We start from the raw sequence: 25860 nt of genomic DNA, 5'->3' as shown, positions 1-25860 counted from the left end.
ATTCTGATTTGCTGCTCAAAAACATTTACTATTATTATTATGTTGAAAACATAATATTATTTTTTCAGGTTTCTTTGATGAGTAGAAAGTTCAGAAGAACAGCATTTATCTGAAATAGAAATCTTATGTAACATAATAAATGTCTTTATCATCACTTTTGATCAATTCAAAGCATGCTTGCTAAATAAAAGTATTAGTTTCTAATTTCTAGTTCTAGTTCTAGTTCTAGTTCTAATTTCTTTCCAAAAAATGATACAGACTACAAGCTTTTGAATGGTGTAGTGTTTAATATTACAAAAGCTTTTTATTTTAGATAAATGCAGATCTTTGGATTTTTATTCATCAGAGAATCATGAAAAAATTTACTGGTTTAAATATTGATAATAATAAATGTTTCTTGAACAGCAAATCAGCATTAGAATGATTTCTAAAGGATAATGTGACACTGAAGGCTGGAGTAATGATGCTGAAAAATTTTGTTTTGATCACAGAAATAAATTATACTTTAAAAAACATATTTGAATAGAAAAGTTGTTTTAAATAGTAAATAATACTTCTGCTGTACTTTGAATCAAATAAATGCATTTTTTTAATGATACATTTAATAGTACAACACTGTAGAGAGTAGCAAAAGGTCATATTACACAATAAAAAATATTTTCCAAATGACATTTTGATATATTGTGATTGCTTTGCTATGTAAATATCACATGTTAAATTCTTAGTGATGTTAATGATCAAATCAAAAAATACATGAACATTTTAGTGGTTAGTAATAATAAAGAAAAAATATTATAATAAAAATAAAACATAAAAATAAAATATTTTGGAAATTATACATTTAATATTACAGCACTGTACTGAGTAGCAAAAATGTCATATATAAATAGAAAATATTTTCTAAATGACTTTTCACATATTATGATTGCTTAGCTATGTAACTACCACAAATTCAATTCTTAGTAATATTAATAATCAAACTAAAAAATACATTAACATTTTAGTGGTTAATATTTATAAAGATACAACATTTCACTTTTTTAATTATACATTTAACAGTACAGCACTGTAGTGAATAGAAATATCATTCCAAATCAATTTTTGCACTCATTTATATATATTATTAACTTTTGACTGGTAGTGTACATTTTTATTTTAAAGGGTCTTGTATTTTTATTACAAATATTTACTATATTAACTAATAAAAATAATAAAAAATAAAAGATGATTAATGGTTAATAAAAATAAGATGAAATATTTTAAAACAACTGATGCGTTTTAAAATAATGAATGCATCGGGTTTCAGGAACATCTGGCAACCAGTGACTTGGCTTTTACATATAGAGGGAAGCTGAGCCGTTTGAGACCGAGTTGATGTTGCCATATCCACATAAATTACACGAGACGCTTCGCTTGTTTTTTAGAATCCAAGTTGCTTGCTTTTCTCGCTGGATCTGGCAACACTGGATTGGGTTACAATCACCCATCCTGATCTTCAAATAGCAGCAGCGGAGATCAACAGCCGCTTCAGTCCGGAGAACTGAAACTGAAATTCAACACCGCCTGTTTCCGTAAAGCCTCAGCCGGTAAAACGTGGTACTCATCCGGCGCCTGTGTGGTAGAAGGAGGAGGAGAAGTGGATCTTCTAGCGTGTTCTAGAACGAGGACTAACGTTAGTTACGTTAGCTCATGTAGTTCACAGGCTGGTTGTTAAATACAACAACTGCTAGCTAACTTTAAACAAGCGGAGGCGAGCGATCACCAAAGCCCTTCCTTCAACGTTTAACGTTACTTTCCGGTTTGTCAACTTCAGACGCTAACACTACCGCGGTAACTTTGTTTTATTCTAAATGTATACGTATGGCAACAATTTTACTGCCAGGGTTTAATATGAATTTAGTTAGCAATGTAACATTGCTAAACTAAGTTAAGAGCACTTAAGGTTCACACTGCCTTTGATCGTTTCAGTATCATTATGCCTCAGAAGCGGCGCTCGCAGTCGTGGACGGAGCTCAAACAAGCCGGTAACGAGTGTTTCAGAGCCGGTCAGTATGGAGAAGCTGTGAACGTCTACAGCCAGTCCATCCAGCTGCTGGAGAAGTCTGGTAAGAGCAGTCAAATATGGTCATATTACAAATAAATATCATTGTTATAGTATTATCACTTCGCTAACTGCCATGTTTTTGTACATCTACCATGGCATTATTGCACTTACACGGAATGTTTCATGGTATTTTTATTCCTTTGCAACGCCATTTCAATATTTTTCACTTTTAACGATAAAATAAGAAGCTTTTTCAGGTTGGTTTTCAAAATGGGGCCCCAGGGCCCCCAAATGAGTTCTAAGGGCCCAGTGGAAAAGTTCAGAGACTGTTTAAAAATGTAAAAATAAATGTGCAAACATTTCAATAAATAATACATATAATAGTACAGCACTGAGTAGAAAAAAAGTTGAATTACACAATACAAAATATTTTCCAAATATTATTTTGCACATATTCTGACTGCTTAGCTACAATATATAACTACCACATATTCATTTCATAGTAATATTAATCATAAAATAGAAAAATGCATGAAAAATTTACAGTGGTTAACGTAAATAACGATAAAATATATTAAAAAAAAAATATATATAAATGTATATAATTTATATATTAATTATTCATTTTAATAATACAGCACTGTAGTGAGTTCAAAAATGTCATATTACGTAATAAAAATATTACCTAAAATATATATTTACATAAATGTATATTAAAAATATATATTACATAAATGTTTCTAAACATTATTTTATGCATACTACTGACTAGCTATAGTATATAAGTACCACATCTTACATTCATAGTAATATTTATAATAAAATAGAATGCATGACAAAAAATTACAGTGGTTAACGTTAGGATGAAACTTTAAAATCTTTTTTTTTTTTTTTAAGTTATACATTTAATAGTACAACACTGTAGTGGTAGTGAGTAGCAAAAATGTAATATTGAATAATAAAAATATATTTTCCAAATGACATTTTCACATTGTGATTGCTTAGCTATGTAACTACCACAAATTCAATTCTTAGTAATATTAGTAGTGGTTAATATTAATAAAGATAAAACATTTCAAAAAAATATTTTTTGAAATTATACATTAAACAGTCCAGCACTGTAGTGAGTAGCAAAAATGTCATCTTTTATAATAGAAAATAATTTGCAAATAATTTTTTACACACATTTATATTATTAATTTTTATAGTATAAATAATAGAATAATAATAGAAATACAAATATATTGCTGCCTTTTAAACTTTAGAATGGGGTCACTTGCATTATTATGATCACATATCCTTAATTATCTCCTTTAGTATCTGACAGAACTGTGATAGAATCTGGTAACATCTTGGTTACAGTATAGTAGCATATGAATACCATGTTATTCCCATATTAATGTTTTTAAATGAGTAACAATAGGGTCATCACACCAAACAGGAAAATAGTTTCTATATAGTTTTCTAATAGTAACACAAAGTTACAGAGCAACTACTTCAAAATGGTTCCTCAGACTACAATAGATCTAAAGGAAGCAGTGGTATAAGGTAAATAAAGACACATCCATATATCTGTAATTGTTCTGTTTGCAGGTCAGAAGAACAAGGAAGATCTGGGTATTTTGTACTCCAACAGGGCTGCCAGTTACCTGAAAGATGGAAACTGCAATGAATGCATTAAAGATTGCACAAAGTAAGTGCAACAAACGGTATGCACAAAAATGGTTAAAGTGATTATGTACAGTGTTCATAATCTTAGTATTTAACTTTAAGGTCTCTAGAATTGGTGCCATTTGGATTTAAAGCTCTGCTTCGCCGGGCGTCAGCGTACGAGGCCTTGGAGAGATACAGACAGGCGTATGTGGACTACAAAACTGTTTTACAGATAGACTGCAAGATACCGGCAGCTCACGACGGTGTCAACAGGTAATTCTACATGAACAGGATCCAGAATTATTTGCATGTTCATAGAAAATGCACTGATCAGCTGTATGAGGTAATATAATACAAATCAAAAGCATAAAATGTAAATTTGTGAGGATACAAGGATACTCCTCTTCCCTTCAGAATGACCAAGGCTTTGACAGACATAGACGGACCATCTTGGCGAGAGAAACTACCTCCGATTCCCACCGTCCCGATGTCTGTGAAAGAAAGCCTGGCGCAAGCTGCCAGCTCAACCCCCAGCCCACAACAAAACAGCGTGATTGACAACAAGAAAAAAGGTATTTACCTGCGCCATAACTAAGCGGAGCTTCAGCTGTCATACTTCGCTTCAGTGCTTGATTTTCAATTTTTATTCTAAGCACCAGGACCAGGACCTGAAGCTGTTAAAAAGGCCAAGGCTCTAAAGGAAGAAGGCAATGCGTTTGTGAAAAAGGGCGAACACAAGAAAGCAATGGAGAAATACACACAATCAATCAGTCAGGACCCCACAGAAGTCACAACCTACACTAACCGGTAAGAAATGCAGGGTTCATACAAGGTGCTTGAATTTGACTTTTTGAAATTTAAGGCCTGGAAAACCCTTGAAAATAGCAATATTCCTGAAGAGGAACTTGAAAAGTGCTTGAATCATTGACCAAGTCATGAAATATCAGGGATTTTTGTTTGTTGCTTTCAATTTTAGTTTCCATTTATCAACATGTCATTTTTCTATACCTTTTTTTAATTGCGTTGTTTCATGCGCTTTGCCTACTGTTATGGTTAGGCTACTTTTCAGCGCCATTTTATTCCCTTCCCGCTCGTCAACTGTCAATCTCCAGGCTAAGGCAAACATGCCAGAAAATTAAGACCTTTGGCTTGAAAATGACTACTTCAGGTGTTAAAAGTAAATGATAGAAAAGCAAAAACGAAATGTGAAGAAATAGAAAAACTTGATGACAAACAGAAAATCCTTCAGAGCATTTAACCCCTGAAAGCATAAAAACCATAAATGAATTTCTGTAGAGAAAAATATCAAAGTGCATTTCACAGGTATATGCAAAAAAAAAGAAAAAAAAAAAGTGTGTTTTGTACATAAAGCTTGCAAATGGATTGGATCCATTCATTGTAGGTCATGGAAATTCAGCTTTTTAGTCAAAAGTCAGGGAATTTTACATTCGGCTTAGAGTGGGAACCCTGTCAATAAGCACATATCTCTTCACGCAATTCAAAAAACATCATACCTTTTTTCCCTTTATTTCAGTTTATGTCAGTAATGTCATATAGTGATGGGTAAAAAAGAGTTTTCCGAAACTCCAGATCAGGACTTCAAATCATGAATCGTTTGATTCAGATCGGTTGAAATGATTCACGCTCTGCTCTTCGAGTCCTGATGTGAAATGATGGTTCGCAAATTCAGATTGGGACTTCAGAGTGTAGATGGTGAATCACTTGATTTACATCTGAACTTTAGTGCGGGTTTGTGAATCTTTTGTTTCAGATCAGTATTTTTAATTGATTTTGCGAATCTTTTGATATAGATCGGGACTTTGGTGCGGGTTTGCAAATCATTTGTTTCAGATTAGGATTTTACTTTTACATTTTTTTTTCTTAAATGGTAGAAAACATCAAACCAGTACAGTTATAAAAACAAAGAAAAAAGAAAGTATACACAAATACAAATCCCTTAATTAATCCCTTAAAAAAACTGGTTTTACTATAGGAAAAGTGTAGTATACTTTGTAATGGTTAAAAGGAGCATTTCGAGACTCTGAACCAGTTAAACCATTGTGTCACAAAATGATGTTTTGAAGTGCTACAATCGAACCGAGTATCGCAAATCATTCGTTTCAGATTGGGACTTCAAATCGTGAATCGTTTGATCCAGATCGAGACTTCGGAGCATGTATTGCGAATCATTTAATTTAGATCGGATCAGGTTTGTGAATCATTTTGAGAATTAGATGATTAAAATTTAATGATTCGTAATATGTGACCCTGGACCACAAAACCAGTCACAAGGTTAAATTTGACAAAACTGAGATTTATACATCATATGAAAGCTCAATAAAAAAGCTTTCTATTGATGTATGGTTTGTTAGGATAGGACAATATTTGGCTGAGATACATCTATTTGAAATCAGAAATCTGAGGATGCAAAAAAATCAAAAAGACTGAGAAAATCACCTTTAAAGTTGTCCAAATTAGGTTCTTAACAATGCATATTACAAATCAAAAATTACATTTTGATGTTTACAGTAGGAATTTTATAAAAAATCTTCATGGAACATGAACTTTACTTAATTTCTTAATGATTTTTGGCATAAAAGAAAAATCAAAAATTTTGACCCATGCAATGTATTTTTGGCTATTGCTACAAATATACCCCAGCGACTTAAGACTGGTTTTGTGGTCCAGGGTCACATATGTGATTTGCAGGTTCATGAATCATTCGTTTCAGATTAGGATTTTGGAGCTATTTCAAATATGCTTAAAAAAACAATCTTAAACGGTAGAAAACTTCAAACCATTAAGGCAGTACAGTTATAAAAACAAAGAAAAAAATAAAGTATACACAAATACAAATCCCTTTAAATGAACTGTGGTTTTACTATAGGAAAAGTGTAGTATACTTTGTAATACTTTAGTAGTATTACTTTGCACATGCTTCACTTTACTTTTGCCTTTTTTATCAGTATAGTTATACTTGTATATCTATTTCTCTATGTTTTATTTTAAATGGAAGACATTGTTTGATAAGTAAGATCTCTAATTGAAGTCCTTGAAAATCAGAATAGTGCTTTAAAAGTCCTTGAATTTGACTTTACAGCATCTGTACCAACCCTGGAAATGGTACTAGTAAATGTCAGGATTGCTATGATTTCAAAAAAGATTTAGAATTTCTAGACATGGAAAATTTCATAGACCTTAAATTTGATAATGTGTGTAAATCAATACTTCTTGTAGGGCTCTCTGCTACCTGTCATTAAAGATGTACAAAGAAGCTATCAACGACTGCGATACGGCTCTTCGAATGGATTCTGCCAACATCAAGGCTTTTTACAGACGTGGCCAGGCAAACAAGGAACTCAAGGTACGCTTACTTCTGAATCAATTAAAGTTCATTCTCTTTGGTGAATTGCTTTATAAATTGTAAAACATTTATCTCATAGAACAAGAAAATGTGTATTGAAGATCTCAACAGTGTGCTCAAAATCGAGCCGGGCAATATGGCGGCACAGAAACTACTCCAGGAAGCACAGAAGATGAAATAACTGTGACTGTACAGTGAGGAAACTTTCAGCAAGTGCCTCGAGTTGATTTGCCTCTGCAAAGTTTGCTACAGACTTTAGATATGCACATCATTATTTTTAAAAACTAGGAAATAATTTGAGTGTATATGTTCTTATAGGCACATTTAACCGGGTGTATTTCTTTCTGAAACTCCACCTGTCTGAGATCAAACTGGTTCTGGTAATTGCATTTGTCATTAATCGGATGTGATTTTAACGTGTTTCTTTCATTGCACATGCAATTGAATGGCTCTTTTTCAGACTAAATTTTAATTCCTACTTCACTTTAGATCGGCTCAAAAAGGCAGATAGTATTAGGGCTGCATTTTCTACAAAATGTGTTCATTTTAGTGCTTACCTTTTTGTTGTATTGTTGTGGGTTAATTACTGTCCAAACCAACTGATGTTTATATACATTTGAGACTTGACTGTATTTATTGATGTTTCGTATGCCATTTTGCATCAAGACAATGTAAACGGGTCTTTATTTTATTTAAAGAGGAATGTGCTGTTAAGCATCTGATAATAAAGGAGAATGTTAAGGAATATTGTATTTTTCATCCTGTAAATTGGCAGATAAAATGCAATGATCAGCACTGACTTTTTTTTGTAGGAATTAGCGATACTAAAGACATAAAATAGTAAATGCTATGTATACAGGTAGAAAAGCTCTATAAAAATACAATATTTCAAATTGTTCCTCAGTTTGTAAAAAAGAAAAGTTCAGTTATCTGAACTGTGTATATGCCTTAACTTTAGAGCTACAAAATAATTAGTCGCGCAATTAATCGATTCAAAATAAGTTAGTTTGCATACTGTGTGTGTACTTTGTGTGTTTATTATGTACATAAAAATACACAAATATATGTATATATTTTTAAAAATATTTGTATGCAAACACTTATAATAGTATATAATTTGTTATAAAGTTTGGACACACTTCCCCATTCTCTTTGGAACTGTGTCCAAACTTTTGACTGGTAGTGTAAATCTAACTTTCACAAGTCATTTTAATCACAGTAGTCAACTTCGAATGTGTTACTGTACATGTTTTTTGTTTGCTTGTACAAAACAAACCTTATCTAGAATAATCTACAGCATGCCACAGATGATTGAACTTTAAGAAAAGTTCAACCAAAAAATGCTGAAAATTGACTCACTCTCAGGGCATCAAAGATGTAGATTGGTTTGTTTATCAGAACAGAATCTGTGAAATGAAGCATCACTTGTCAATGGATCCTCTGCAGTGAATGGGTGCCGTCAGAATAAGAATCCAAACAGATGATAAAAACATCACAATAGTCCACAAGTAATCCACACCACTCTAGTCCATCAATTAACATCTTGTAAAGTGAAAAGATGCATCTTTCTAATAAATCTTGTCAGAATAAGGAGAGAAATATGCATAGTTTACAAGTAAAAACTGTTAAAACAGCTTGATGGATATTTTTTTCTTACAGACATGCAGCTTTTCGCAATATGTTAAATTGAATGACTGGAGTGGTGTGAATTACGTTTGGATTATTGTGATGTTTTTATCAGATGTTCGGAGACTCATTCTGACGGCACCCATTCACTACAGAGGATCCATTTGGTGAGCAAGCGATGCAATGCTAAATTTACCCAAATCTGCTCTGATGAAGAAACAATCTCATCTACATCATTAATGGCTTGAGGATTAGTATATTTTAAGCAAACTTGGTAATAACTCTTCCTTTAAAGGGGTAGTTCCGGAACAAATTATTATTATTTTTTTTTTTTACAGATAATGTACTTACCCCCTTGTCATCCAAGATTTTCATGTCTTTCTTCAGTTGTAAATAAATAGTTTTTTTTTTTAATAAAACATTTCAGGATTTCTCTCCATTTAATGGACTTCTATGGTGCCCCCGAGTTTGAACTTCCAAAATGCAGCTTCATATGCCTCTAAATGATCCCAGCCAAGGAAGAAGGGTCTTACCTAGTGAGATTGTTTTTTTTTTATAAAGAAAATAGGCAAAAAAAAAAAATTATAAACTTTTTAATCTCAAACGCTCATTTTGTCTAGCTTTGCTTGAACTCTTTATATTTCAGTTCACGACAGTTCATTTTCTCCTCCAACTTCAAAATCGCCCTATAACGCTGTTTTGCCTTTTTTTTGTAAAGTGCGTTTGACCTTCTTTGCATGTTTACTTTGTAAACACTGGGTCGGTTCTTCTGCAGCAATGTATGATTTTGAAGTTGGAGAAGAAAATGAGATGGGAGTTTTTCTTTTTATAAGAGTTTACGCAGAGCAAGCACTTGAGGTTAAAAAAAAATTATAGAAATTGGTAATTTCACTAGATAAGACCCTTCTTCCTCGTCTGGGATCTTTTAGAGCCCTTTGAAGCTGCATTTAAACTGCATTTTGGAAGTCCAAACTCAGGGGCACCATAGAAGTCCATTACATGGAGAGAAATCCTCAAAAAACCATTTCTTTATGGCTGAAGTAAGAAAAATATGAACATCTTGAATGACAAGGGGTTAAGTACAGTATCTGTAAATCTTTGTTCTGGAAGTGAACTACTACTTTAACTATTTAACATCCCTTAAAAGCTTATTTAAATAGTCCTAACATTTCCATGCCACTTAAATCTAAGAGTGAGAACACCTAGAAAACGTACTGGTTATGTATTGCATGTCCACCACTATGAAAAACAATACAGCGCCATTTGGAACTGATAAAACTTTTATTTCACTTTAAATTGTCTTTTACACTTTTCCTGATTATAACATGTAAGGTGAAACTAGAACTGTTTTAAAAGACATACACAAATCTAGTATTACGTCAATAACCAGGTTGTATTTTTTTTGTCATTTTGTAATTATTTTTTTCCCTTAAGCTAGTCTAAATTTTCACAACCACGTGCGCGCTAAGCAATGAAACCGTCACAGAAGCTAACTTTAGGCAGAATACTGGTCAGTAAAAACAAAGCAATTGGAGATACCAGATATACAGACAGGCTCGGCTCCACATTCACTACTGTATTTTTTGTAATCAAGCGTAGAATAACTGCCATTTGTTCAGCTAAGGGGAGAGAGAGAGAGAGATTTCGTCTTCAGTGCATGAACGTTGTCTTCAGCTCGAGACAGATGAGTTCTACACCTAAGTGGAATGTTATGGTGATGTGACAATGTATTGTGACACTGAGTGAGTGGCTACCCCTTGAGAAATGCTTGAGGTCCTTCAACTATTTGCCATATCCGATCTCAGCTTGCGTTTCACAGACTTTGGGCCAAGACTTCAAAGCCTCCACCGGTCTGCAGCAAAATTCAAGTTAAAGCCAGAATTTCTCAGTTGAACTGCCAAGGTCTTACAGAAACTCCTCTCTCAGCAGGAATGAAGAGTAGCGAAGCTCGAAGTCAGTCTAAGGCCCCAAACTCCTGATTTACATAAAGTGGAAACATCAAGCATCGACTTCTGTTTGTAATAGGGTTGAGTATAATGTGGTTTTGCAAGCACAAATTATATTTACCTCTAAAATGTTTACAATTCTTTATTAAACGGAAGTGCGGGCAATATTACGTAAAAAGGAGGGAAAAAAAATGTACAGAACAAACCAGGAAAATTGTTTACTGATGTCAAACAGCACCTTTATGTTGACTGCCCCCTTGACAGCACATTAGGAAACTCTCCAGTTTGTTCACGAAAGGTTTGGAATGGAATGTCTTTAACTTAAAACTGAATAGACATGGAATGGCAAACCTCGGGTCCCTTTTGTCGTCGCTAGCCGCGTATGCAAAATGACGCACATGACAGCGATAGTAGTAATGCATGTTAGTCAGTGTCACAATACAGCCTGGTTTTATCCCTTCTGTATGAGATCGCAACAGAATTGTACTGCTACTCGATTTCCATTAAGCACAAGTTACCCAGGAGGAAAAACTAAACGTCACAGTGTTTGTTAAATTAATGGACAGTTTAATATCTTTCTGAATAAAACCAGCAATCGCCAGTACACTATTGGAGAGAAAAGACAGAAGGGAAAAACGGTTGGAGGGGACACTATAATGCATTATATCCTGCTAGACCAGAGAAAATACCTTTTAAAAATGTTAGAGGAGGGATTTTAGGGGGAAAAAAAAGTTGGAAATCGTTTCCACTATTCAAACATTTTCCCTCGTCTGAGGGAAAACACACAAACAGACATGTTTGAGACAAGTCAGCCTTGGAAAAAACCAAACTTCGCCCTGCCGCTTGTGGCTTCAGGGGTACAAACTTGTAGGTCGGGTACAATTCATGCTGCTCGTCATACAGAAAGGTGGATAAAGGTGAGGTGGACTGGATGGAGCAGGGAATTATGGGCTGTATATGTGTAAGATAAAGAGTGTAGGTGGATTTAACAGTGAAGTGCAACGCCTTTAGTTCTCGCCCTCGCCAGCATCCCCCTCGTCACCCTGGTTTTCTGATGTCCACAGCTGGAGAACGAAAGGAAAAAGTTAAAATGATGCAGTGATCAAGGTCCAAAATTAACTTTTTACCACGTCAACAAACCAATTTTGAATTATTCATATTAAAACTACACTATAGAAAATTTATAAACTATGACAAAAAGTCATAACTATGAAGTAAAGTTAAAAATATGACATTAATGTCATATTTGACTTTCAAAATGAAGATTTAATAAAAAAGCTAAAATTAAGATAAAAGAAATTATGAAAAATATAAAACTATGATGGTCAATTTATGAGAAAAGTAGGATTTTTTTTATCCTAATGACAGATTTAATGTTTATATATTTTTATATATTTTTTTTTATATATTATTCAATTATAATGTGGTGCAACTGGACTTTCATAATTATAATTTTAAAATAATCATTTTTTTTATTATAATTGTGACAAAATTCATAACTGAGCAAAAAAGTTATAATAAAGTCATAATTATGAGACTGAAAAGTTGAATTATAAAGTCACAATTATGAGAAAATGTCTTTCAAAATCAAGATTTAATATAATAAGCTTAAATGATGACAGTTGAAATTAAAATAAAAAGTTTGTTGAAGTTGAACTCACAATAAAAATATAAAATTCTCAAAAGTCAAATTATGAGAAAAGTAGAATATCATAATGACTAAGTATCTCATTTTAATGTTTATAGATTTTTATATATTTATTTCTATATATATATTATTCAATTACAATGTGGTGCAACTGGACTTTCATAATTATAATTTTAAAATAATAATTTTTTAAATCATAATTGTGACAAAATTCATAACTGAGCAAAAAAGTTATAATAAAGTCAATTATGAGACTGAAGTCACAATTATGAGAAAATGTCAATTATGACTTTCAAAATGATTTAATATAATAAAAGCTGAAATGATGACAGTTGAAATTAAGATAAAAAGTAGAAATTGAAGTTGAACTCACGACAAAAATTTAAAATTCTCATTTAAGTCAAATTATGAGAAAAGTAGAATATCATAATGACTTAGTATCTCATTTTAATGTTTATATATTTTTATACATTTATTTCTCTCTCTATATATTATTCAGTTATAATGTGGTGCAACTGGACTTTCATAATTATAATTTTAAAATAATCATGTTTTTTAAATCATAATTATGATAAAAATTCATAACTATAAGCAAAAAAAGGTCAAATTGACATTATGTCAATGAAGTCACAATTATGAGAAAATGTCATAATTAAGACTTCTAAAATGAAGATTTAATACAATAAAAGCTTAAAAAGGACAGTTGAAATTGAAATTGACAAAAAATAAAATTATGAAAAAGTAGAATTTATCATAATTATGACTTAGTATTTCATTTTAATGTTTATATATTTTTTATTTAATTATATAATTTTATAATGTGGTGCAACTGGGCTTTCATAATTATTTTAAAATAATCATGTTTTTTTTAAATCATAATTGTGACAAGTCATAACTATAAGCAAAAGAGATGACATTAATTCATAACTATGAGATTAAAATGTTGAAACTGACAGTCACAATTATGACTTTCAAAATCAGGATTTAATATAAAAAGATGAAATTATGACAGTTGAAATTGAGAGTTAAAATTAAGATAAAAAGTAAATTGAGTGTTTACTGTTGTCCTTTTGCATTACTGACACAATTTTTCTATTTATTTAATACTGTAAAGCTGCTTTGACACAATCTGTATTGTTAAAAGTGCTATATAAATAAAGGTCACATGTCAAAAGATACATTGAACTTTCAAAAAACATATAGCTTGAAAAAATAAATAAAACTTATGGCTTGAATATTTCTGTTTCCAATATGGAAACAACTTTTATAATACCTTCTAATTACATTGCAAAAACATGTTCTTCATCAGTATTTTTGTCTTGTTTTCCAGTGAAAAGTTCTATAATTCTAAATGACATCTTATGAGAATTAAACCGAGCTATTAAAAAGGACAAAAATCTGCCAATGGGGTTAGAAATACCCCACTGACTGATAAGCGTTGTTCTTTTAAGCACAAACTGTCAGAAGATAAGACTTCATTTGATTTACTTGCATTGGAAAACAAAACTATATTAAGGAAGATACTTCTTTTTCTGCAGTGCATAAGATTTAAAACATTCTGCTCTGATTTAGGACCTTAATTTGCGGAAGGTTGAATAAAGACATTATAAGACTATTGATTTAACTAAAATTGTTCTGCTAATATAATATTAACTTGTACATGAAAAACAGTACTAAATTCCAAAAATGCTAAATTTGTTAAATATCAGTTTTGATGGATTATTGTTTGTATGTTTCCTACAAAAATGTGTTGTCAGAACTTGTGCAAGACACAAAAGACATTTGGATATTTTTTATTTTATGGTTCAGGGTATTATTTTTAAAGCTTGATTTAAACTATAATGATAAATATATATAGTCTATATTAATTTTGTATTGTTAATTTTAAAGTAATGCTAAATTTTGGGCTCTGTCTACACTGATAAACCCCAAAGCTGGCACTTACAGTGAGGTTGTCCCTTAGTAACTGCATGATCAGGGTGCTGTCTTTGTAAGAGTCCTCGTTCAAGGTGTCCAGCTCAGCAATTGCCTCGTCGAAAGCCTAAGGTGAAAATAAAAATGAGGTTTAGGTCTGTTGTCTGGCTGGAAATGCACACTCTAGAATTCAATATAAACTCATTTAGTTTCAGATTCCAGATTGCTTTTTGAAAATATTCACTGAATGTTGCATAAACAAGATGGGATGAAAGAGGAAAGAGTACACTGCATGTACCTAAAACAGAAAAGATGAACAGATAATTGTCTAACCGTCTTTGCCAAACTGCAGGCCTGCTCTGGGGTGTTGAGGATTTCATAGTAAAACACGGAGAAGTTCAGTGCTAGCCCCAGCCTGATGGGGTGTGTTGGCTGCATTTCCCTTTTGCTGATCTCGAACGCATCCTGGTAAGCCTTCTGAGAGTTGTCCACTGTGGCTGTAATTCGAGAGGAAACCAAATCAAATTCATGACCATCACATCACAGCCTGAATGTTACAATGCTTTGGCTAGTGTCTAACTATTCACTCTCAGGACCGGATCTTAAAACTTCAGCATTATCAGTTTCAATCTTCTCCCTAATGAATAGATTTAACAGATGAATTAATATTTAAGAAAATTAGTTCACTTTTCTTTGATTCTCCGGATGCCACCTCGGACAGGTATCTGTAGTAGTCTCCTTTCATTTTCAGGTAGAAGACTTTGCTCTCTGCCTGGCTAGCGTTGGGAATGAGGTACTTCTCCAGGAGACCCTAAAAAACAGAGTAAAGACTAACATTAGGATATGAACAGTAATATGTGACCCTGAACCACAAAACCAGTCATAAGGGCCGTTTTTTTTAAAATTGGGATTAACATCATCTGAAAGCTGAATAAATAAGCTTTCCATTGATGTATGCTGACAATATGACAAAATTAGGCCGGTATTCAACTATTTGAAAACCTAAAACAGTGTTGTTTTTGTCAACGATGACGATGACGAAATCATTTTGTTGATGCCACTTTTTTCCATGACGAAAACGAGACGATGACAAGATAAAAATGGCTCGTTGATGACTAAAACATGACGAGACGCGTGTAAGTTTTCGTTGACGAGACGAGAATAGACGAAAATGTTAGTGGGTGGTCCGTCAGACGTTTAAAATGCATGACATTTCTGCTTATTGTGCATGCCAATTAAAACCGAAAAAAGTACCTGCCGCTATGGCAAGCCGTTTTAGCATTAAATGCTCTTTGCCATACTAGTATGGCAAGCTGTTTTAGCATTCCATCCTTGTTTGTCTTTTATGTTTTAAGACATTCCTTCATTATTGTAATATTGGTAAAAAAAAATAGTCGATCCGGAAGCTCACATTGTGTTGAACTATAGATCTGCTATTTTCAGAACTTATAAGTGACACTACCCAACAGCAAAATACTTACTGACCTACATTAATTTGTTGAAAGACTACTTTTTCCCCTTTTTTTTTTGACTAAAACTAGACTAAAACCTTTTTGACTTTTCGTCGACTAAAACTAGACTAAAACCTTCTTGACTTTTCGTCGACTAAAATTGGACTAAAACTATCACATATAGAAGTGACTAAAACTAATAACCATTTTAGTCCAAAAGACTAAGACTAAATCTAAGATGGTTGTCAAAAACAACACTGATCTAAAACCTTAAGGAGCAAGAAAATTTAAATATTGAGAAAATCGCCTTTAAAGTTGTCCAAATGAAGTTCTTAGCAATGCATATTGCTAGTAATATAATTAAGTTTTGATATATTTACGATAGGCAATGTACAAAATATCTTCATGGAACATGATCTTTACTTAATATCCTAATGATTTTTGGTATAAAAGAAAAAATGATCATTTTAATCCATAGTGTATTTTTGTCTATTGCTACAAATATACCCGTGCTACTTAAGACTTATTTTGTAGTCCAGGGTCACACATTACATGCATAAATAAAAAACACTGCCCATCAGAAAGTATAAAAACAATTTTCTTAAAAATGAAGTTTGCATTTTTGTATCCAACTTAATTGCATTTTTCATATTACAAATAAAATTGATTCCTTCTGCTTTAAGCATAAAATAACCGGCCTTGCATACTAAACTTGTGCATCATTCATATAAAGCTTTGCACCTAATTTTGACACAACAAAGGCAATGCAAGAGAAACAACACAGTATTCTAATAAGCATAAATAGGCATTGGACATTTTTGGAATTTGAAATTAGAATTTTTGGAATTTAAAATATCAAATTTTTAAACTCATGTGATACTTTTTCACTGTAATGCCTTAAAATGCTAGGTTTTTGAAACAGAGCATCTAATATCGCATAATAGACTTTATAAGCATATTCCTAAGCTGTGATCCTAAACTAGAATGAATTGCAAATTAAATCAAGTGGGACTTCCAGAACTGTCAATTCAACTGTCGAATGTTTTCTTCACACGTCACGTCTCTCACCAGCACGTCGTTGCAGATGTCCTGAAGCTCAGCCTCGATCTTCTCGCGGTATTCACGTGCCATCTGCTGTTTCTTCTCGTTGCCCTCCGTTTTCTGCTCGATGCTGGAGATCACGCGCCAGGACGAGCGGCGGGCGCCCACCACGTTCTTGTAAGCCACGGAGAGCAGGTTGCGCTCTTCGTTGGAAAGCTCAACGCCGCCCTCCGTGACGGCCTTCATGGAAGCAGCCATGTCATCATAGCGCTCAGCCTGCTCAGCGAGCTTTGCCTTCTGCACTAGGTCGCTCTTGTCCATGATGCAACTACAAAAGTAGGGGAAAAGTATGGTTAGATAACAATATTCATGACGCTGGCACTTTAAGCGTCCTTTTTTCCTATAGTCTCTAGACATACAATAAAATTCAAGTCAAGTTTGGTGTTGCTTAGTGAGCTTGGCTGACCTCCTTTTGTTGTAAAGAGGTCAACTTTCAAGTTGGTGTCTATTCTGACCTGCACCAGATACTATTATTAAATTTGGGACTTACGAAGATTTAAGTCATACTGAAGGCTACCCATGAATGATTATGTAAGAGGACCAATGCAAAGGCACAGCTATGAAGTGGCAGTCATTCAGACTGTCTCAGAGAGACTTTGTCTCAATGCATTCATCACTGAGTCATCATATCAGAGTGAAAGTGAAGTCCCATTTAAGGTTATAACACAATCATTGATGATACTGATCATTCAACAGGATTACCTGAAACCAGCCTAGTTAAACAGAGCTTCCTTAAGAATGATTAGCTGACTATGACTAGTTGGCTTTGAAAATAGGCAGTTTTGCATGCTAAAAAGGCATTCACACTAGTCTTCAAGCAAGCAAAATTACTTCAGACCCCACACTGATGCAAAATGATGCCACATTTGTTTGATTTCCCCCCCTACTTTTTATGTCTGTTTTTTAACAATTCATTTTTTGACCCAAAGTACAGCAAAAAATAGTAAAATATTTTATTTAAAATAGCTGTTCTCTATTTCAACATTTGAAAATGTAATTTATTCATGAGATTTCAAAGCTGAACTTTTAGCATCATTACTCCACTCTTATCCACATTATCCTACAGAAATCATTATAATATTATGATTTGCTGCTCAAAAAACATTTATTATTAGTATATTGATAACAGTAGATTTTTTTTCAGGTTTCTTTAAATAGAAAGTTCAGAAGAACAGCATTTATTATTTTTTTTTTAAAATTATAAATTATACCAACTCCAAGCTTTTGAATGGCATAATGTTTAATGTTACAAAAGCTTTTTATTTTAGTTAAATGCTGATCTTTGGATCTTTTTATTCGCCAAAGAATCCTAAAAAAAAAAATGTACTCAACCGTTTTAAATATTGATGATAATAATAAATATTTCTTGAACAGCAAATCAGCATATTATAATGATTTCTGAACGATCATGTGACACTGAAGACTGGAGTAATGATGCTGAAAATTTAGCTTTGATCACATAAATATAGTACATTGTAAAATATCTTCAAATATAAAACAGTTACTTTAAATAGTAAAAATATTTCAAAAATTGTTACTGTATTTGCTGTACTTTGGATCAAATAAATGCAGGGTTGTTAGCAAAAGACTTCTTCAAAAACATTAAAAAAATATCCTGTTCTAAAACTTTTGACTGGTAGTGTATCTTTAAAAGAAAAAAAGAAAAAAGGAAAACAAAACACTTATGTATATTAAACCAGGTTTATCCATAATGATATAAGTAGTGCTTAACCTAAATAAGAAAAATACTCTTCATAACATTTGTTTTACCTTGACAATAAGCATTTCTGAGAAATACAGAAACACTTTAAAAAGAGAAATCATTTTATTTTCTGTTTCATTTAATGCTGTTTTTTTTTTTTAGTAAAATCACCATGCATTTTGATTTTACGCATAATAAACCAGGTTTAGCAGTGGTTAACCTAACAGACGAGTTTTAGTTCAATAACAAATATATGATCATCATAACACTTTTTTTTTTTTTCGCACTGAGCGTCTACCAATTGTTCTTTGCACCAAGTGACAAATAACCAGGTCATATTTTTAGCTCATACTGCACTGATGCAGTGCTTTCAAGACTTCTGAAATATACAACCCAATTAAAAACTAGGTCAAAAATATTATTCCCAAAAAACACAATGGCTTATCCACCTCTGACTAACTGGTCGAAATCTAAACCTAACCCACTAAGGTTAGATCACCTATTCTAAATCACACACAACCCCAGGTCTCTGCCTGCTGCTGCTACTGCTGCTTAATATTGCATTTATCCACTTGTCCGTCTACCTTCGTGCAAGGTCATGGAATCCGACATGGAATCGGGATTCTAGCAGGCCACAGTGGGAATTTCAACCCTGTCAGCTATCAATACGTGTGTAAGTGCCAACGCCCAGGGCGTTGATGTCTCCGCCTGAACCCGAACCACAGGTAACTTAACGGTGTCAGGCGAGTGTAAACAGCCCGTCCAGCTCCTGAAGACCAACACACGCGTGTGAGCTTGCAAATCGGTTGCCTAATGTGACCGAGGAGGGCTGGAGTAGTTAAAATGCGTAGATTGAACGGTTAGTAGATGACATAAGCTGGTGTCGAACTAGATTTATTTACATAGGCCCTCACGACGCGTCCTGACGACAAGTCCGCTATCCTTCAAAGCGATGTTTCAGGATTTTAAACGATCCCAACCGACTGTTTCATATCTATAAATCACCTCGAGCGATTATAGAAGTAGTAAAACCATAAATGTTAGCCGTTTTAACCACCTAGCCTCGCTAATACTGCACTGCAGCATATTCGGGGCTCTTCGGTCGAGCTAACAGCGTTAGCCACCAATGCAACGCCCTCTCACTCACATTCCCTTGTGGAATTTAATCGGACGCGCCGATTATTCGGACTAAATTAAATTAACCCCTGACCAACCGCAATTCACAAGCACGCGTTTTACTCCTCTGGTGTGTTACGGTATTAAACTGGTTAGCTTTCACGACGACCGGGCGTTGAATAGCTAGACGCGGGAGCCGCTGGCCATTGCTCCCGTTCAAATGAGGGTTGTTCCGCGCGATGCTAACTTACTTTGATTGCGCTCTTACGTTACATAACTACAGAGCGGGAATCGCTGCTTCTATTATAAATCGGACGTAATCGGAAATAAATCGGCAATAATCGTTATTCATCGCCCGCCTCGGCCTAAGTCCTTGTACCCAGCCCCAAACCACAATAGACACCTTCCGCCATTGACAATGATGAAGGGGGGCTTACATGAGCAACAGTTCAGCAAAATGCATCTCTAACATTCATAATATCACACGAGCGGCCTTAACGGGCAATGCAACTCACATTTAAATATATTTCGAGTCCTGATTTGTGTCTGTTAACGATGGGAGTATCAAGCTGTCCTCCGTTTCGCTGCTCGGGGTATTCAGGGCAGTACCACTTCCGCTTGCGCTGACACTTCCGCTTCCTCTAAACTCCACCCCTCCCCCCCGCCAGTATCCATGGTGACCGCTATCCGGGGTTTCCTACACCGTTTTACACGGTCCCTCACGTCACAAGGACCATGGTAACCGAAGTCGTGCGTGACGTAGTTAGTCACCATAGCAGCGGTTGCCAGGAGGCGCTCGACAGCTTGCTGAATTCGAAATGGAAGCTTGTGAGATTAATAATAATGGCAACAACAGAAGATGATGTTTACTCGGGATCAGACTGTCTAAGCACGCTTGTGATTCATCCTTCCTCCCATGCTTTCGCATTCTGTGGCACGTACAGTATTTCTAATGATCTGTGACACTCATTTCCATCTCTGTTTTTGTTTTTTGTGTTCATGGTATTATTAGTAATTTTTATTTGTGTTGTAGCTCTTTTTTACGCATAAAAATGAAGCTCAAAGTGATTCAAATGTCAGAAAGAATATCTAAAAACATTAAGAAGTCATTGCATAAAAATAAGATAAAACAGATAAGAAAACAAGTTTTAAATTCATAAACAATTTTTAAATAATTAAAATTGTGTAAAATAAAATCATAATTTACATTTTAAAAATATTAAATTGTTTTTAAATAATTAAGAATTAAAGTTGTGTGAAATAAAAATTATAATAACAAAATAAAATATAGTTAAAATATAATAATAAATCAATTAAAACAAAACAGATAAGAAAACAAGTTTTACATTGACAATTAAAATAAGTTTTAAGTAATTCAAATTGTGTAAAATAAATAATTATAACAATAAATTTAAATAAAAATAAGATAAAAACAGATAAGGCAACAAGTTTTAAAGTCGTAATTAAAATAAAAAAAACATTAAATAATTTTTAAATAATTAAAAATTAAAATGGGGTCAAATAAATCATTATAATAACAATAAATTAAAATATTGTACAAATAATTATAACAATAAATAAAAATAAGATTAAATATATAAGAAAAGTTTAAATTCATAATTAAAATATGACCTCTTGACTGGCAAGACGGCTGTGAGCTGAAACTCAAACAGTGTAAGTGAGTTGTTCAAAACATTTCTTTTTAGTAAACTCTGTGTACACAAACAATGTTCTCAATGCTCGAGTTCATGTGTAGAGACCCATGCGATACTTCGAGCAAAGTGTCATGGTGTGTCGAGCCTTCTTAGTGTTGTAAAAAGATTGATTTTGATGCGCTCAAATGTATGCCCCTAGTATTCCCATTCACCGGCCATTGACCACAAAACTAAATCACGGTCAATCTCAAAAACGGCTTGTTTGTCGTAATTATGCTTTTAGATATAAGTTTGTCTCGTTTACAGTAAAAAAAACAGCCCAGGTTGCATTTTGGCAACAGTTATCCTTTAACAGAAGTACATCAAACAAATTCTCTAGAATTATTCGCCCATCAAGATTTATCCTAATGGATTTATTAATGTACAATGAATAAATCATAATTATTATTTGTTTTAAATAGGCCAAAAATAGAACACAACCCATTTTAAACAAGGTTTTATAACACTGAAACCCAAATCAAGTCTGTCAGCGCTTGTCATTCACAGAAGTCACCAGTAGGGTGTAGTGTAGATCTCTACAGTTACAGTGGCTCAAACAGGTCAGTCTGACTGTTGCTTTAGTTTAAGTAAAATGTTATATTTTACATTGGCTTGTATGAGCGAAAAACAATCACAGACAGAATAAAGTCTGCCGGTTTTACCAAAACGGGAGCATCAATCACAGTCTGCTCCAACAGCAGTTTGCTGCTTAAAAGCAGAAGTTGCTCTACGCAGGTGGAGATAGTATTGCTCAGAGGAAAATGACATTTGTTAGTATCTAGGGCATTTTGATAAATGTCACGATGTCAAGTCACAACGCTGACTTAACCAGGTTTTCATTAGTTAAACACAAATGCACAGCATTGCAACTTTGCATTCACAGGGCAGGTTTGCTCATGTAGGCTTCATGCATTACAATCAAGTCTGATGATGAATGAACTGATGTTTCTCCACCAGTCTGTAGGTCCCCAGGTAATATGCTTCTTTTATACTAGAGCTTCAAAAGAAAAAGATTTTAGATTGAGAATGTCTGTGGTTAACAGATTAGTTCATTCCCAGAATAAAAATTTCCTAATAATTTACTCACCCCCATGTCATCTAAGGTGTTCATGTCTTTCTTTCTTCAGTCAAAAAGGTTTTTGAGGATTTTTCTCCATATAATGGACTTCAGTGGTGCCGCTTTCAAAGCAGCTTCAAAAAGCATCTAAATTGTTTTTTTTTTTTTTTTTTTTAGAAAATGACTAATAAAAATATTAAATAATTAAAAATTGTGTAAAATAAATAATTATAATAACAATAAATTAAAATATTGTAAAAAAAAACAATTATAATATCTTATTTATAATTAAAATAAGATAAAACAGATAAGAAAACAAGTTTTAAAATAAGTTTTTAAATGATTGAACAGTTTTTAAATAACTGAAAATTAAAATTGTGTAAAATAAATAATTATAATAAATTACAATATTGTAAAAACATATATAATACCATTGAATTAAAATACGATAAAACACATGAAAACAAGTTTTAAATAAATAATTAAAATGAAACAAAAACATTAAATAGTTTTTAAATAATTAATAATTAAATTGTGTAAAATAAATAATTATAACAACTATATATTAAAATATTGTAAAAGAAAATTAAAATAAGATAAAACAGACAAGAAAAAAATAAATAGAACAAAAAAAATTGAATAATGTTTAAATGATAAAAAATTAAAATGGTTTAAAATAAATTATAACAATAAATTAAAATAACATAAAACTGATAAGAAAACAAGTTTTAAATTAATAATTAAAATAAAAAATACTATTTTTAAATAATAAAAAAATACAATTGTGTAAAAAATAATTATAATAATAATAAATAAAAATATCGCTAAAAACAATTAAAATAACAATAAATAAAAAATACAGTAAAACATAAGAAAACAAGTTTTAAATTCATAATTAAAATATAAAATTAAATGTTTAAATTAAAAGTTAAAATTGTGTAAAATAAATAATTATAATAACAAAAAATTAAAATATTGTAAAAAATATATATAATAACAATAAATTAAAATAAGATAAAGCAGATAAGAAAAGAAGGTTTAAATTCATAGTTAAAATAAAAAATTAAATAATGTTTAAATAATAAAAAATTTAAATTGTGTAAAATAATTATAATAACAATAAACTTAAATATTGTAAAAAATTATAATAATAAACAAGATAAAACAGATAATAAAACAAGTTTTAAATTCATAATTAAAATGAAAATATATATATATATATATATATATATATACAAAATAATTTAAATTAAAACGTTTTAAATTTATAATTAAAAATGTTTAAATAATTAAACATTTAAATTGTGTAAAATAAATAATTTTAACAACAATAAATTAAAATATTGCAAAAAATAAAAACAATTATATAATAACAATTAATAAAAATAAGAAAAAACAGATAAGAAAACAAGATTTAAATTTATAATGAAGATATTTTTAGTAATGTTTAAATAATTTAAAATTTAAATTGTGTAAAATAATTAATTATAACATCAATAAATTTAAATATTGTAAAAATAAAAACAATTAAAATAACAAGAAATAAAAACAAGATAAAACCGATAAGAAAACAAGTTTTAAATTCATAATAAAAATTTAAAAAACATGAAATAATTTTAAATAATTGAAGATGAGACCTTCATTCCTCAGCTGTGATCGCTTTGAAGCTGCATTGAAACTGTAGTTTGGACCTTCAACCCATTGATCCCCATTAACATCCACTATATGGAATAAAATCCTGAAATGTTTTCCTCACATGCGTCATTTATTTTCAACTGAAGAAAGAAAGACCTGAACATCTTGGATGTCATGGGAGTACATCATCAAAACATTTTTTATCCTGGAAGTGAACCTTTAATGCAATCAAAATAAACATGCAAAACCTTTTGAAGGTAATGTTTTTGCATGCATTGTCACACAAACACATTTATTTTTTCATTTTGCACGTCCACCTCACATTAAAAGCTTTTCAGTCTTTAGTGTCAAAGTTTTAATACTCTTATAGTCCACTCTATTATTTTTTTAAAGCAAATGACTTGATGTAAGACAAGACATCAATACCAATGATTTTCTAATTATGTGCAGCAATCGATGTTTCTATCAAGTAATCAATTAAGCATTCACTTGATTAATTTACAATTGAATTATTAGGATGACTTTTAACCTTTAAAGCCAGGTCACACAGAGGTAAATCCAAAGCTTTTTGTAATTTCATGCATGCATACGAAAAATGACCACATAAGCGGAGCAACCAAATTTGGCGCATGAATAACTAGATTTATTTTCTCCCAGAATTTGAAAAAGAATATTTATTGTTCAATTAAACCGCAATGAGAAAGAATGTTTCATAAACCAGTTCAAAGCTTTTCAGTGATGCTATATCATGTATGACTCAGACCCAAAATGAGGCTGGGTTATTTTGGGACAGCAACCCAAATGACTGAAAAAGACAGCAGAGAAAAGCTGAACATGCTCATTATTATTATGAACGCTCGTTAATAAATCGGAGCTTATCTTTCAAATACAAGAAGCTAAATACAACTATTTAATAGACAAATGTAGATATAAATTATAGAAATGAGGAGAAAAGGCTTCTTTCGGGTGCCTGATGGAAATGTCTCGAAATAAACCTTAAAAAAATAAAACAGCACAAAAGAGGCTGCCGTACAGTGACGAGTCTACATTCCCCGAAGGGACTTGAGAAATAATATCTATAGCTGGGAGTCTCTAGGGAAATTTGTACAGACCTGCTTAAGGCATGTTCAAGCAGATTTATTTGTTAAGCAATAGAAGCATGTGTTGATGCTGACTTAGTCACCTATTCATAAATCAAAGACATACAGTACGGCGCTAATGAAAGCTCTGCACAAAAGCTATATGACTAAGGCAAGCATTATTGTTATTTCTATTTATACTTTAGGGTTAGTAACACAAACCAGTGTTATTATATAACATATACTACTACTATTTATTAAAATGTTCTACTAAATGTACTTCTAAAACATGTTCCAGTTTTTAAATAAGTTCAAGTCTAAATGCAAGTTATATCTCATGTATGTTATTTACCTAAAATGATTTTTAGTAGTTTTGGTTAATTATACTGACACAAACTAATACCTACATCTAGTTTTAAATAAATAATTCACCTAAAAAATAAATATTTGCTCAAAATTTATTCAAAATCAAGCCATCCAAGCTTTAAATGAGCTCTTAATCAGAGTAGATTTGAAATTTAGCACTGGATTACGTTCTCATCAGTGAATACTCTGCAGTGAATGGGTGCCGTCAGAATGAGAGTCCAAACAGCTGATAAAAACATCACAATAATCCACAAGTAATTCACCAATTACACTACCAGTCAAATGTTTTTTTATTTTTTTTAAAAGATTTTTAATGTTTTTTAATGTTCTTCTGCTCACTAAGCCTAAATTTATTTGATCTGAAGTACAGCAAAAACAGTCAAAATTCTGAAATATTTTTACTATTTAAAGTAACTGTTTTCTATTTGAATATATTTTAAAATGTAATTTATTCCTGTGATTTC

The 25860-nt window shown here is 32.1% G+C and overlaps 2 protein-coding genes across 2 annotated transcripts; one reads left to right on the top strand and one right to left on the bottom strand.

The window, feature by feature from the left end:
* Window positions 1–1512: 1512 nt before the first annotated feature.
* LOC141347219 (mitochondrial import receptor subunit TOM34-like) lies at window positions 1513–7806 on the top strand. The gene is made up of 8 exons (XM_073852223.1): window positions 1513–1830; window positions 1969–2105; window positions 3638–3737; window positions 3818–3970; window positions 4112–4269; window positions 4351–4504; window positions 6935–7061; window positions 7141–7806. Exons 2-8 carry the CDS (start codon window positions 1976–1978, stop codon window positions 7240–7242), a joined length of 924 nt encoding a protein of 307 aa, XP_073708324.1. The 5' UTR covers window positions 1513–1830; window positions 1969–1975; the 3' UTR covers window positions 7243–7806.
* Window positions 7807–9949: 2143 nt separating this feature from the next.
* On the bottom strand, window positions 9950–20222 carry LOC141346380 (14-3-3 protein beta/alpha-A). Its single transcript, XM_073851234.1, has 6 exons — window positions 20081–20222; window positions 16715–17015; window positions 14883–15006; window positions 14529–14692; window positions 14227–14322; window positions 9950–11697 (listed from the first exon to the last, which is right to left on the bottom strand). Exons 2-6 carry the CDS (start codon window positions 17006–17008, stop codon window positions 11641–11643), a joined length of 735 nt encoding a protein of 244 aa, XP_073707335.1. The 5' UTR covers window positions 17009–17015; window positions 20081–20222; the 3' UTR covers window positions 9950–11640.
* Between the last annotated feature and the right edge of the window lie 5638 nt (window positions 20223–25860).

Source organism: Garra rufa, chromosome 12 (genome assembly GCF_049309525.1).
Source record: "Garra rufa chromosome 12, GarRuf1.0, whole genome shotgun sequence".
Taxonomy (NCBI): Eukaryota; Metazoa; Chordata; class Actinopteri; order Cypriniformes; family Cyprinidae; genus Garra; species Garra rufa.
Note: the sequence above shows the minus strand (reverse complement) of the source record. Positions and strands in the feature narration are given on the sequence as shown.

What these genes read in the sequence shown, in the direction of transcription:
- LOC141347219 (XM_073852223.1), top strand. Translation starts at nt 1,976, where the DNA reads ATGCCTCAGAAGCGGCGCTCGCAGTCGTGGACGGAGCTCAAACAAGCC. An exon ending in GCTCACGACGGTGTCAACAG is followed by an intron (nt 3,971 to 4,111) that starts GTAATTCTACAT and finishes TCTTCCCTTCAG; the next exon opens with AATGACCAAGGCTTTGACAG. An exon ending in AGGCAAACAAGGAACTCAAG is followed by an intron (nt 7,062 to 7,140) that starts GTACGCTTACTT and finishes TTTATCTCATAG; the next exon opens with AACAAGAAAATGTGTATTGA.
- LOC141346380 (XM_073851234.1), bottom strand. Translation starts at nt 17,008, where the DNA reads ATGGACAAGAGCGACCTAGTGCAGAAGGCAAAGCTCGCTGAGCAGGCT. An exon ending in ATCCGGAGAATCAAAGAAAA is followed by an intron (nt 14,693 to 14,882) that starts GTGAACTAATTT and finishes CTCGAATTACAG; the next exon opens with CCACAGTGGACAACTCTCAG. An exon ending in TACTAAGGGACAACCTCACT is followed by an intron (nt 11,698 to 14,226) that starts GTAAGTGCCAGC and finishes TTCGTTCTCCAG; the next exon opens with CTGTGGACATCAGAAAACCA.